The sequence below is a fragment of the Lontra canadensis genome, unplaced genomic scaffold, assembly GCF_010015895.1.
Source record: "Lontra canadensis isolate GAN:19392208 unplaced genomic scaffold, GSC_riverotter_1.0 scaffold12, whole genome shotgun sequence".
NCBI classification, from domain to species: Eukaryota; Metazoa; Chordata; class Mammalia; order Carnivora; family Mustelidae; genus Lontra; species Lontra canadensis.
In genome coordinates this window covers 29,802,052-29,815,038 of record NW_022631006.1, presented here as the reverse complement: position 1 = coordinate 29,815,038, position 12,987 = coordinate 29,802,052, and the positions used below count along the sequence as shown (strand labels likewise).

General features: G+C 41.5%; 1 protein-coding gene and 2 non-coding genes across 8 annotated transcripts in view; all 3 read left to right on the top strand.

The window, feature by feature from the left end:
* CHD8 (chromodomain helicase DNA binding protein 8) overlaps positions 1–12,987 on the top strand; it is a 62,109-nt gene that overhangs the window by 47,333 nt on the left and 1,789 nt on the right. For 4 of the 6 annotated variants that reach the window (XM_032857021.1, XM_032857026.1, XM_032857025.1 and 1 more), the window contains exons 21-37: positions 339–449; positions 792–988; positions 1,189–1,388; positions 1,469–1,649; positions 1,740–1,829; positions 2,115–2,218; positions 3,547–3,676; positions 4,790–4,865; positions 5,335–5,389; positions 5,568–5,775; positions 6,210–6,418; positions 6,510–7,229; positions 7,452–7,603; positions 7,885–8,187; positions 9,656–9,769; positions 9,955–10,134; positions 10,508–10,624. In XM_032857021.1, coding sequence (XP_032712912.1) covers positions 339–449; positions 792–988; positions 1,189–1,388; positions 1,469–1,649; positions 1,740–1,829; positions 2,115–2,218; positions 3,547–3,676; positions 4,790–4,865; positions 5,335–5,389; positions 5,568–5,775; positions 6,210–6,418; positions 6,510–7,229; positions 7,452–7,603; positions 7,885–8,187; positions 9,656–9,769; positions 9,955–10,134; positions 10,508–10,624 — 3,147 coding nt within the window. The remainder of the gene's footprint in view (positions 1–338; positions 450–791; positions 989–1,188; positions 1,389–1,468; positions 1,650–1,739; positions 1,830–2,114; positions 2,219–3,546; positions 3,677–4,789; positions 4,866–5,334; positions 5,390–5,567; positions 5,776–6,209; positions 6,419–6,509; positions 7,230–7,451; positions 7,604–7,884; positions 8,188–9,655; positions 9,770–9,954; positions 10,135–10,507; positions 10,625–12,987) is intronic. The other 2 variants (XM_032857023.1, XM_032857024.1) reach the window with 2 other exon arrangements.
* On the top strand, positions 4,139–4,248 carry LOC116867589. Its single transcript, XR_004382634.1, has one exon. It is a non-coding gene; the product is annotated as a small nucleolar RNA U6-53/MBII-28 (small nucleolar RNA).
* On the top strand, positions 9,367–9,455 carry LOC116867590. Its single transcript, XR_004382635.1, has one exon. It is a non-coding gene; the product is annotated as a small nucleolar RNA U6-53/MBII-28 (small nucleolar RNA).

Below are 12,987 nucleotides of genomic sequence, written 5' to 3'. Positions count from 1 at the left end.
ATTAAGGAAAAGGAGGTAGAGACCGCAGTCTCCTAGAATTTAAATTATTTTTTTCTTAAGGATTTTATTTATTTGACAGAGAGAGAGACAGCCAGAAATGGAACACAAGTAGGGGGAGTGGGAGAGGGAAAAGCCGGCTTCCCGCAGAGCAGGGAACCCCACATAGGGCTCGATCCTAGGACCCTGGGATTATGACCTGAGCTGAAGGCAGATGCTTAACAACTGAGCCTCCCAGGCGCCCCTAGAATTGAAATATATTTTTAAAATAGAGTTACTGGTTTCCCACTGCTCAGAAAAGTGTTGTAGTTAACTTTACTTTGTTCCTTTGTTCTCACTAGGCAAGCTTTGTTGCTTCTGAAAATAGGACTGATATTTCTCTGGATGACCCCAACTTTTGGCAGAAGTGGGCCAAAAAGGCTGACCTGGACATGGATCTACTTAATAGCAAGGTAGGCTTCCTTTTCTTTTAGGGAGGAAGTATTATAGAAGACACATTACTTTCAGGAGACTTTGTAGCTGCTCTGATTCTTTGATGCTGACCTTGGATTATGATGGTATATTGTATAAGAGCCATTGTAAAAACTTTATGTATGGAAGTCCCAGAAAACTGCTTGGATATCTACCACTTAACTTCGTTTCTGAGTCATATATTTTGCCTGTCCTAAAAAAATCTCTCTTAGAGTATCTGCAAATGTTATATACAAGGCTATTTCAGTCCATAATTGTGTTAATTCCTTTCCCATGGCCTTGTCATGAAGAGAGTTACTCTTCTCCTTCTGTTCTCTGTGTAGAATAATTTGGTGATTGACACACCTAGAGTACGAAAACAGACCCGCCACTTCAGCACTCTGAAAGATGATGACCTAGTGGAATTCTCTGATTTGGAAAGTGAAGATGACGAACGTCCACGCTCTCGGCGACATGACCGTCATCATACCTATGGGCGCACTGACTGCTTTCGGGTGGAAAAGCACCTATTGGTGTATGGGTAAGAACCACCTTGCCATTAGAGGTAGTGTATTTCCATCCTGAAGGACACTCTATTTGCCTTTCAAATTGGAGGCTGTGACCAAAGAGGGGATAATGGGAAAAGCTTTATTCTGTTACCATGTTTTTCCCCAGATGGTTTTGTCTCCTACCTTTTGGGAGTCCCCAGGAAAATATTACTACAGTTTTCTGTTTTTCTAGTTGGGGACGGTGGCGAGATATTTTGTCTCATGGACGTTTCAAGCGACGTATGACTGAACGAGATGTGGAGACAATTTGCCGGGCCATCCTTGTATACTGTCTTCTGCACTATCGTGGGGATGAAAATATCAAAGGCTTCATTTGGGACTTGATTAGCCCTGCTGAAAATGGCAAGACAAAAGAATTGCAGAATCATTCAGGTAATTATCAACTCTTTACTTTTCAGATTTCTATTGGTTACCTAATCTTTTTCAGGTCCAAGGGTTTTTCTCAATCCAAGTCTTCAATTTCTCCCCTTTCCCAGGTCTGTCTATCCCTGTGCCCCGTGGACGCAAGGGGAAAAAAGTAAAGTCACAAAGCACTTTTGATATCCATAAGGCAGATTGGATCCGGAAATATAATCCTGATACTCTGTTCCAAGATGAGAGTTATAAGAAGCATTTAAAACATCAGTGTAATAAGTAAGGATAGAAATTAACAAAGACCAAAGCATTTTCCACCTCAGAGTTTCTGCATTATTACTGAGCCAGCTTTTCTTCCCTCCCTTTTAGGGTGCTATTGCGGGTACGAATGCTGTATTATCTGAGGCAGGAGGTTATTGGAGACCAGGCAGAGAAGGTGTTAGGGGGTGCCATTGCCAGGTACAGTTATGCTGTATTTTTCTTTATGTATTTCTATTTATGCCCTGCCTTATTCCAGAAAATATTGGTTTACTTATTTAAGTCTGTACTGTCTTTGAATAACTGGTAATTAAGATATGTGTATCAGGTCTTTGATCCTATGCTTGATACCCGTGGAAGGAATTTGGCAGATCCAGGAACATTTTAAATTACTGGATAAAAGAAGATACCTATAATAATCTTTCCAAGGATTGTCATTTTAATTCCCTTCATTGCTTTGCTGTTTCTGCTCTTTTATACTTTTAGTGAGATTGACATATGGTTCCCAGTAGTGGATCAGCTGGAGGTTCCAACAACATGGTGGGACAGTGAGGCTGACAAGTCCCTGCTCATTGGAGTCTTTAAGCATGGTGGGTACCTTTCCTTAGTTTATTCCCTTCCTATTGTGGACTTATTTCCAGAGATGGAACACGTAGCAAAATGCTCATGGCCAATAACTGAGTTCTCTGATTGATCTTTAATAAAATTACATTTGAATAGGAAACTAGTTCTTAAATATCCACAGCAAAGCAATTAGTTCCTATAAATAGATGTTTAGAAAGGCCAGATGGATAGTCAAATCCTAAGGTGGGGTGTTTCCCATCTGTTCTCTAACCTGTGTTAACAGTCTGTATGTTATGCATCTCAGTTAAGGTTTTACAAATCAGGGGAGGTAATATATGCCCACTCTTACTAATAATAACCATGCTTAATTTGTGTGAAAGTGTTCTATTTATGTAGCGTCCTGTTTGTCTAAATATTCAACACGGATTCTGATGGAAGTGTGAACTACAGTGAGATAAAAAATAAAGTACAAAAAGCGGGAGTACTCCCTTTTCAGTCTAGCTTATAACAAATCCTAGGTATTAAAAGGAGTGAGTGCTAACCAACTTCCAGCTCAGTGACTTAGTGTATTCGAATATCATTTCTGTTTTAAAATACTTCTCTGTTTATTTCTATAAAATGAAAATAATGGTACTTGAACCACATGTTTTCCTGAACTTTGATGGATAAGAGAAACTGTGAACATTTTCTAGTCTTAAATTTACTTTTGAGGGGCACCTGGGTTGCTCAGTTATTAAGTGTCTGCCTTTGGCTTGGGTCATGATCTCGGGATCCTGGGATCAAACCCCGCATCAGGCTGCCCGCTCGGCGGGAAGCCTGCTTCTCCCTCTCCCATGCCCCTGCTTGTATTCCCTCTCTTGCTATATCTCTCTCTGTCAAATAAATAAAATCTTAGAAAAAAAATTTACTTTTGAGACAAGGAGGTTTAGAAGAGTCCACACATCCTGAATTGTGTTCATTCACTCATTCATTCATTCAGTATTCATCACATAGTCATTGCCTGTTTGCAGGTGTTTCTTATCCTTTATTTGAAAATGTGTGGCTTGGCCCTACATTATTTTACTTTTTCCATTTGCCCAACTGTGTAGTATGAATGATAACAGAAGAATTACTGGTTAAATGGCTATGTAAATCTGCCACCATTCTATAAATATTCTGATCAAATTCCTATCTTTCACAACTAGTGATAAAACTTTATAATTGCTATAGAACTATTCAATATAGTAATAAAACCCATCAGCTGTCCAAGCTAATATTTTGCATTATGAGTAAAGTAGCTCATATATTTGAATTATTCCAGCACACTTTAGGCAAAGTTAATCTTTTCTTTGGCTTATGGTCTTTTTTTTCCTAGGCTATGAGAAATACAATACTATGAGGGCAGACCCAGCCTTATGCTTCCTGGAAAAGGCTGGTCGACCAGATGACAAAGCCATTGCAGCAGAACACCGAGTGTTGGATAATTTCTCTGACATAGTAGAAGGGTAAGCATTGGTGTTTAGTTCTCTTGATGTTCTGAGTCTACCTTTTGAAGGCTCTTAGTTGCTTATACATAGAGATAACATAATTCTTGACTAAATCCATCGGTATTCTTAATGATGGTTATAGATTCTTAACAGAGAATGGGACCAGCGGAAAGGACTCCATAAACTGGGCTAAAACAACACATTTGCCAAAGATGCAACCAAGGGTGAAAATGAATGTTACCCCCAAATGGCTTATTTGATGTTCTGTTCAGTTTTTTTTGTTGTTGTTTTTTTGGGGCAATATTTATCTGTACAGCCACAGTAGCTGAAAGGACAACTAAACTGGTTGTCTTGAAAGATCATAGCCATGCACTCTCCTGTGTCACTTACGTGGTAGAGCCTCAGGATATTTTAGCCCTGGTTTATCATCTTCCAATGGTGGCTGACACATAATAGGCATATACTCTGTCTGGATACATGCCTCAATGATGAGTTGCCATGCTAATACTGAGTCACCAAGTAGGGCAGTGTTGCCTTAGCTTGGGTGCCAGTGAGTTAAACAAAACTTCTCATGTGGAGACCTGAGGGGCATGTGAAATATTTGGCTTAGTTCATGAATACCCATGCACTCTGCAGTTGAGAGATTTCTCTTTGATGATCAAGTCTTAGTTTGCTTAGTGCAGTACCCTCAAAGGAAATTGGTTCGGTTATTCATCACAAATCATTTATTATGTCACTCTTCTACTCAGTAGAGCGAAATAAAACAAGCAAACATGGACTATTCAAATGTAACAATAATAGTAAATAAGAAGGAGGGGAAGAATAGGTAAACAATGAAAAGGGCTATGAAAAGAAAGGAAGGTTTCTGGCCAAGGTATTTCATTTCAGATTCAACCAGTTTAGAATGGCACTTTGTCAGTTTCTTCTCATTCTTCGTCTTGTTGGATGCTCTACCTAACTTTACTCGGAGCTTAGCACCTGGCCTGCCATTCCTTTGAGCATGAAGGAAAACTGTGGTTCCATCCTGGATTGTATGTTTGGCCACGTCTTCATCCTAAATTCCTCTTAGTGAAAGAAGATACATTCTTGGTTTTTTGTTTTTTTTTTTTTCATGCCTTTGGATAATTTTAGGGTTGACTTTGATAAGGATTGCGAAGATCCTGAATATAAACCACTCCAGGGTCCCCCGAAGGACCAAGATGATGAGGTGAGGAATTCTCATTTGAGTGTAGCTTTGCTCCATTACTAAATAGTTAAGTATTCTCCTATTCCCTGGATTCTGAAGTATATTGATTAATTTATAATATAAGACAAAAAGTAACTACTATTTGAGAATATAAAGTATTCATGGAAAGGATTGTAACACCAGCTGGGGGAGACCAGGGATGGCTTTGTGGAGGAGGTGGGACCAAGCTGGATGTTGAAGTACAGTATTTGACTGCTAAATTCCTGAGCACCTTTATTTTCAAGCCATTAACAGCAAACTGATTTTTTCAGGTTCTACTTTTCTTACTCCTTTAGTTGGTTGCTTCCATTTTTTTGTGAGGGTTCATTAGAAGTTTTTCTTGATCCCTTTGGTGCCATAGAAGGACACACATAAGAAAGTGATTTCAGAGTGCCAACTTCCCCCCCTTTCCCTCCCCCCTCCATCCTGTGGGGTGGATCTCCTTCTCTAGGGTGATCCCTTGATGATGATGGATGAGGAGATCTCAGTGATTGATGGAGATGAAGGTAAACTTCTAGGTCAACTAGTACAATTTTGTGTGGGGTGGTGGTTTGGGGAATTATTAACTGAATTCTGTCCTATCCTGGGATTTCTAAGAGCTTTGCTTTGGGCTGGGTTGAAATACTGGTGTTATCTCTACTACCTTTCCTGTACTTCCTATTCATTCTGCTTTGCTTCCCACAGCCCAGGTGACCCAGCAGCCAGGCCACCTCTTCTGGCCTCCAGGCTCTGCTCTGACAGCTAGGCTTCGGCGCCTAGTAACAGCTTATCAACGCAGCTACAAGAGAGAACAGATGAAGATAGAGGCTGCAGAACGAGGGGACCGGAGACGGCGGCGTTGTGAGGCAGCCTTCAAGCTAAAAGAAATTGCACGGCGGGAGAAACAACAACGGTAAAGTGTGACTGGGAATTTGGGCTGAGCTTTAAGCTTGCCTTTGGCTATGGGTCCTATATTGAAAAGCATCTTAGGAAGGATTTATTTGGACTTCCCTACTGAGGGAACATCTTTTTTGCCTTTAGTTGTTACTCCTCTGCAACAAAAAAACCACAGCTCCTTGGAAGTTCTCTTATATGGCCATTCTCATTGATTTTATTTGCCCACGTAATTTTTCCCTTAGCTGGCTATTCTTAAAATCTTACATGTGATGGAGTACCTCTTAACTATCTCTTCTGCTGTTTTCTGGGCTGTTTTTGGTTTTGTTTTTTTTGTTTTTTTTGCCCCATCTTTCAATTTTTTGTTTATTCGGGTATTCTTATTCACAGTAAGAAGTAACCAGTTTCCCTGTGTTTTTCTGCTCTCTGCTGCCTGACTCCTCTTCCCTTTAGGTGGACAAGGCGTGAACAAACTGATTTCTATCGAGTAGTGTCTACCTTTGGTGTGGAGTATGACCCCGATACCATGCAGTTCCATTGGGATCGCTTCCGTACGTTTGCCCGACTGGACAAAAAAACAGACGAAAGCCTTACGAAGTACTTCCATGGTTTTGTGGCCATGTGTCGCCAAGTGTGCCGCCTTCCCCCAGCAGCTGGAGATGGTAAGCAAGACTAGAGTGTCTTGGGTGAGTGGGGATGGATGGCAACAGAACTAACGTGGTTCATTTCTCCTCCCTCCCCTATCTCTTACAGAGCCCCCGGACCCTAATCTGTTCATTGAGCCCATCACTGAGGAGAGGGCCTCACGGACTCTCTACCGTATTGAATTGCTTCGGCGCTTACGGGAACAAGTTTTATGCCATCCCCTTCTGGAAGATCGGCTGGCATTATGTCAGCCTCCAGGTCCTGAATTGCCCAAATGGTGGGAGCCTGTTCGGCACGATGGGGAGCTTCTACGAGGGGCAGCCCGCCATGGGGTGAGCCAAACAGACTGCAACATCATGCAGGACCCAGACTTCTCTTTTCTGGCTGCCCGTATGAATTATATGCAGAACCATCAGGCAGGAGCACCAGCTCCATCCCTGTCACGCTGCTCTACGCCACTGCTCCACCAGCAGTATACCTCGCGCACTGCCTCACCACTGCCCCTGCGCCCAGATGCTCCTGTTGAAAAGCCACCCGAGGAGACAGCTGCCCAGGTCCCCAGTCTGGAGAGTCTGACTTTAAAACTAGAGCATGAGGTGGTGGCCAGGAGCCGACCAACCCCACAAGACTATGAGATGCGAGTAGCCCCCTCTGATACTACCCCTCTGGTTTCCCGGAATGTTCCACCAGTCAAACTGGAGGATGAGGATGATTCAGACTCTGAACTGGACTTGAGCAAGCTGTCACCATCATCCTCTTCTTCCTCATCCTCATCCAGCTCCAGCTCCAGCACTGATGAGAGTGAGGACGAGAAGGAAGAAAAGCTAAGTGAGTGCATGTGACAGGCTGTTGGCCCTTTTCCCTATTTCCCACCCTCCCACCCCCCTCACCCAGCTCTTTCTCTTGTTTTCTAAATGCATCCTCTGGGAGAGATTTGGATTTCGATTTGGTAGAACACCAAAATAGATCTGTTATTCTTTGGGCCTTTATTTAAAGCCCATATAATAACTTTATTCTTCCACCTTTGCTCACATTCTGTATGGTCTCTAGCTGCTGACCGGTCCCGCTCAAAGCTCTATGATGAAGAGAGTCTTCTGTCCCTCACTATGTCCCAAGATGGATTCCCAAATGAAGATGGAGAACAAATGACCCCTGAGCTGCTGCTGCTACAAGAAAGACAAAGAGCTTCTGAGTGGCCCAAGGTAACAGCCTTGTTCCTGGACATATAGTCTGGCAATATACTGTAACAAAAACCAGGAATAAGAGACAGATTGTTCTGGTTTTCCTTAATTATATTTAGTGCTACATGTTTTTTTTCATGAAACTCTTCCTGGTTGACTTAGGGATCTGATACTATTACTTCCCTCCTTCTGCCTTATGATTTTTACCCATCCTGCTAATGATGGTGCTGTTGTTTGTCCAGAATCACATAGCTGGTAATCAGGCCCTAAAACCAGTATTGATTTCTTTTCTACCCACTCAGGATCGTGTGCTTATAAACCGTATTGACCTCGTCTGCCAGGCTGTACTCTCAGGGAAGTGGCCTTCTAGCCGCCGGAGCCAGGAAATGGTAACAGGAGGAATTTTGGGGCCAAGCAACCACTTGCTAGATAGTCCCTCATTGACTCCAGGAGAATATGGTGACTCTCCAGTTCCCACACCACGAAGTAGCAGCGCAGCTTCCATGGCAGAGGAGGAAGTGTCCGCAGTCACCACAGCAGCAGCTCAGTTCACGAAACTTCGCAGAGGCATGGATGAAAAGGAGTTTACAGTTCAGATTAAAGATGTAAGCTCAGCATTTAGGCACTGGGAAGTGGGGAAGGAGACTGGAGTTTTGCTAACTACTTCACTAAGGGGATGTTAAACTTGTTTGGTTAGCTAACTTTAAAAATGAGAAGGGAGTTGGGGTGCCTAGCTGGCTTAGTTAGTTGAGCATGCAACTCTTTTTTTTTTTTTTTTTTTAAAGATTTTATTTATTTGACAGAGATCCCAATTAGGCAGAGAGGCAGGCAGAACGGGGGGGCGGGGAAGCAGGCTCCTCGCTGAGCGGAGAGCCCGATGTGGGGCTCGATCCCAGGACCCTGGGATCATGACCTGAGCTGAAGGCAGAGGCTTAACCCACTGACCCACCCAGGCACCCCAGAGCATGCAACTCTTGATCTTGGGGTTTTAAGTTCGAATCCTGTGTTCGTGTAGAGGTGACTTAAAATCAAATAAATAAATTTAAGTAAGTAAAGTAAGTAAAAGTAAGTAAGTAAGCAAAAATAGAAAGGAGCGGGGAGAAAAATTAGAGTTCACAAAGCTCCTTTGAAGAAAAGTCATTGCAGTAAAGGAATGGATCTTGTATTTCCTAAGGACTAGATTAAAAGAACCCATATTTTTGAAAAATTTAATTGATACAAAACTTCTTTTGGGTGGCTTGTTTCTAGATCCTAGAAACCTAGTTTTAAAGATTGAAATCAAATTGTGGGAAAGCTGTTAAAAATGACTTAGGTATTATGGACCTTACAGAGTTAATAATAAGTTATTCTTAGTGAAGTTAAATTAGTGTTATTTATTTAATAATGGGAAATTTCATTTATTTTTCCTGGTCATCTTCCACATTGAAACCCTGTTAGCTCGTCCTTAAGTACTCAACAAGAAAATTTTCTTTCCTTCCTTCTTTCCTTTTTCTTTCTTTCTTTCTGTCTTTCTGCCTTTCTCTCTTTCTATCTTTCTTTCTCTCTCTTTCTCTCTTTCTTTCTTCCTTTCTTTCTTTCTTTCTTTCTTTCTGTCTTTCCATCTTTCTTTCTTGTAGGCTCCACACCCTGCGTGGAGCCCAAAAATGGGACTTGATCTCACAACGCTGAGATGAAGAACTGATCTGAGATCAAGAGTTGGACCTTTAGACTTTTAACTGAGCCACCCAGTCGCCCCCAAGAAAAACTTCTTAAACTAGTATGTGATAGGAATTATCAGGATTTTGCCCCTGTGATGAGTTGCCATGCTAATATTGAGACACCAGGTATGGGGTGTTGTTGAGATAAATTCTTCTCTAATGTCTACCTGAGGAGCACTAGGTCAAGAAACAAAATCTTTCTATGGAAAAAGTATATAAGTTTAGATACATTTCTAATTTCTACCCTTAAGTCAGATGGCCTTCCTTCTCATCATTGAGCCAGAGGATGACCCTTACCCTAAGATCCCCAAAGCTTAATATTTATTTTAAAAACATGTGCCATGTGACATCTTGGGTGGGTGGGTTGTCTTCTTAGGAGGAAGGATTGAAGTTAACATTCCAGAAGCACAAGTTGATGGCTAATGGAGTAATGGGAGATGGACATCCTCTGTTTCATAAGAAGAAGGGAAACAGAAAGAAGCTAGTTGAGGTGAGTGGGAGAGAGTCTTTAACATGATGATTAGGTTTTTTATTCTCACTAATTGATGAAGGCAGTTGGGATTAAGGGACTAGAAGATACTAGAATTACTTTATGGCTACCATTGGCTCTGCTCCCCCTCCCTCCCTGCCCCACAAAAGAGTATGTGCTCATGGGGGTGGATTCTGGGTTTGCAGCTGGAGGTGGAGTGCATGGAAGAGCCTAATCACCTTGATGTGGACCTGGAGACCCGGATCCCTGTCATCAATAAGGTGGATGGTACTTTGCTGGTGGGTGAGGATGCCCCTCGCCGGGCTGAACTGGAGATGTGGTTACAGGGTCATCCAGAGTTCGCTGTCGATCCCCGATTTCTAGCGGTGAGTGGCAGTTCCATCCAGCAAGATCTAAAGTCATTCCCTTGGTATTTAAGCTGTGTGAGAGGGCAGAAGCATGCCATAGTATGTCATTTTTTTCTGCGTCTGTCAAATACTATAATACTCAGTTTTCCTAGCTCACAGAGTTGTTGTGAGGATCAAAATAAAATAATGTTAAAGCACTTATTAAACTAAATACTAGGCAGATATTTATTATTGAACTATTATATAACCACCTAATTTTGGGGGGGAGAGATCTGCTAAAGTCCATTTTCCAGTAGGACTAATCCTTTATTTATTCATAATAAGCATTTGTTGTCATACTAAATGAGTTTTTTTTTCCTCTAGGATAACTAATAATACTTTTCTGTTTCAGTATATGGAGGATCGCAGAAAACAGAAGTGGCAGAGATGTAAAAAAAATAATAAGGCAGAATTGAACTGTTTGGGAATGGAACCAGTACAGATGGCTAACTCTAGGAATGGGAAAAAGGTGAGTGAGACTGAGGCATTACTGCTCTGTTCCCACATGAGATGTGACTGGAGAACTAATTTTGTGTTCTGTTACTTACCTTTGGACCAGTGTATGCAAAAATATACGTCAGTCCACCAGTCGGGAAACTAGAGTCATTTCTTACTGGTATTTTTACAGTTCTTGGCATCATCGTATATAGAAGAGCATAAAATTCTAAAAAGTAACTTTAGCACTTTAAGCATATTAAAACATAAAGATTAGTAAGTGTTGGAACAGTCAAGGCCTTCTCTGACCGGCTGAGGGACTTTTGGCAGATCCTTTAAATTTCTCAGTTTGTACATCTTGAAAAGTTGAGGGTATAGGAGCAGATAATCTCTTAAGAGTTTTATGATGCTGTACATTTTAGAAGTGACGTGGGACATACCAAGGACTAGTCATAGTCATAGCATTTCCCAACGTGGAGGAAGTTGAGAATCACTGATAATAACACCAGTAACGGAAAAAGGACAGGAAAACATGTTTTATAGTTTATAATAATAACTTTGGTTATTCCATTATTTTCAACTGTACTTAGGCTTTTATCCCAGTTATAGGCCATTTGGTAGACGAGGTACCCATAATCCTTTGCACCAAAATCTGACTATAAAAGTTTCTCTTTGTTATGTTTGCCTTACTTTGGTCAATAGTTGTCTTTTTTAAACATACTAAATCAGGGTTTTGTAAGCAGTCATTTAAAATGATTAGCATTTATGGGGCACCTGGGTGGCTCAGACGGTTGGGCGTCTGCCTTTGGCTTGGGTCATGGTCTCAGCGTTCTGGGATCGAGCCCCACATCTGGTTCCCTGCTTTGTAGAGGGCCTTCTGCTCCCTCTCCCTCTGTCTGCTACTCCCCCTGCTTGTTTTCTCTCTCCGTCAAATAAAATCTTTTTTTTTTTTTTTTTTAAGATTTTATTTATTTACCTGACAGACAGAGATCACAAGTAGGCAGAGAAGCAGGCAGAGAGAGATAGGAGGAAACAGACTCTCTGCTGAGCAGAGAGCCCGATGCGGGGCTCGATCCCAGGACCTGGGATCATGACCTGAGCTGAAGGCAGAGGCTTTAACCCACTGAGCCACCCAGGCACCCCTCCGTCAAATAAAATCTTAAAAAAAAAATGATTAGCACTTATCATCTACCATTGGACCTTTTATATTCATCTTTACACATTATATAATATATATATATGTAAAACTACATGGTATGTCTTTAACAAAATTTATTTCCAAATAGACAATATATATCTTCTGCATTTAACAAATTGAGATTGTTACTTTGTACATTATAGTTATTTGTGAGGTGCATTTATGAGGCTTATTATGTTTACATTGTGGAAGTGGTTTCATATAAATACTATTACCATAGAAGAATATTTTAACTTTTCTTCATATCCTCCATGGGACCAAGAGTATAATAAGCAGAGTGGTTGATATGGGAGGCTGATGGCTGGAAGGCTGGTATCTTCTCTGTCTTGAATTTAACATTATAGAGGAGCCTATAAAAAAGGGTTTTCCAGTATTACCTATATTTCCCTCAAGTATTTTGCAACTTTTTTATAGTCAGTTGATAAATCTAAGAAAGAAAAGATCCTAGGGCATCATAAAATCATAATATGACTATTATAGGATTTTTTTTTTTAAAGACTTACTTGAGAGAGAGGGAGAGTGGGAGCGGGGGGAGGGATAGAGGGGGAAAGCATCTCAAGCAAACTCTGTTCTTGAGCCCACAGCCCATTAGAGGGCTTGATCTCACGATCCTGAGATCACAACCTGATCCAAAACTGAGAGCTGGATACTTAACTGACTGCGCCACCCAGGCACCCCAGTATGGAATTCTTAATGCAGACAGAATTAATGGTGTATTACTACTGGTACCTGCAGGAGTTTAGGTGCTGTTATTGTTATAGTTTATTTTATTTTTATTTTTATTTTTTTTTATTTATTTGTCAGAGACAGAGGGAGAGAGAGTGAGCGAGCACAGGCAGACAGAGAGGCAGGCAGAGGCAGAGGGAGAAGCAGGCTCTCTGCCAAGCAAGGAGCCCGATGCGGTACTCGATCCCAGGACGCTGGGATCATGACCTGAGCCGAAGGCAGCCGCTTAACCAACTGAGCCACCCAGGCGTCCCATGTTATAGTTTAAAAGTATAAATACAGTGTTCTGAGATGTTTCTTTTTCCAAATCGAGAAGGTATATTCACATGTCAGGTATTAAGCTTAGATTGGTAAATAGCATCCAGAGATATGGTTACCAAATGTCTGAGTTTCATGCCTTGGTACCCAGTATTATACTTAGGTCTAGCAAAGCAGAGGCACTAGAGTAGTAAGTTCCAGCTTCAGTATACTTA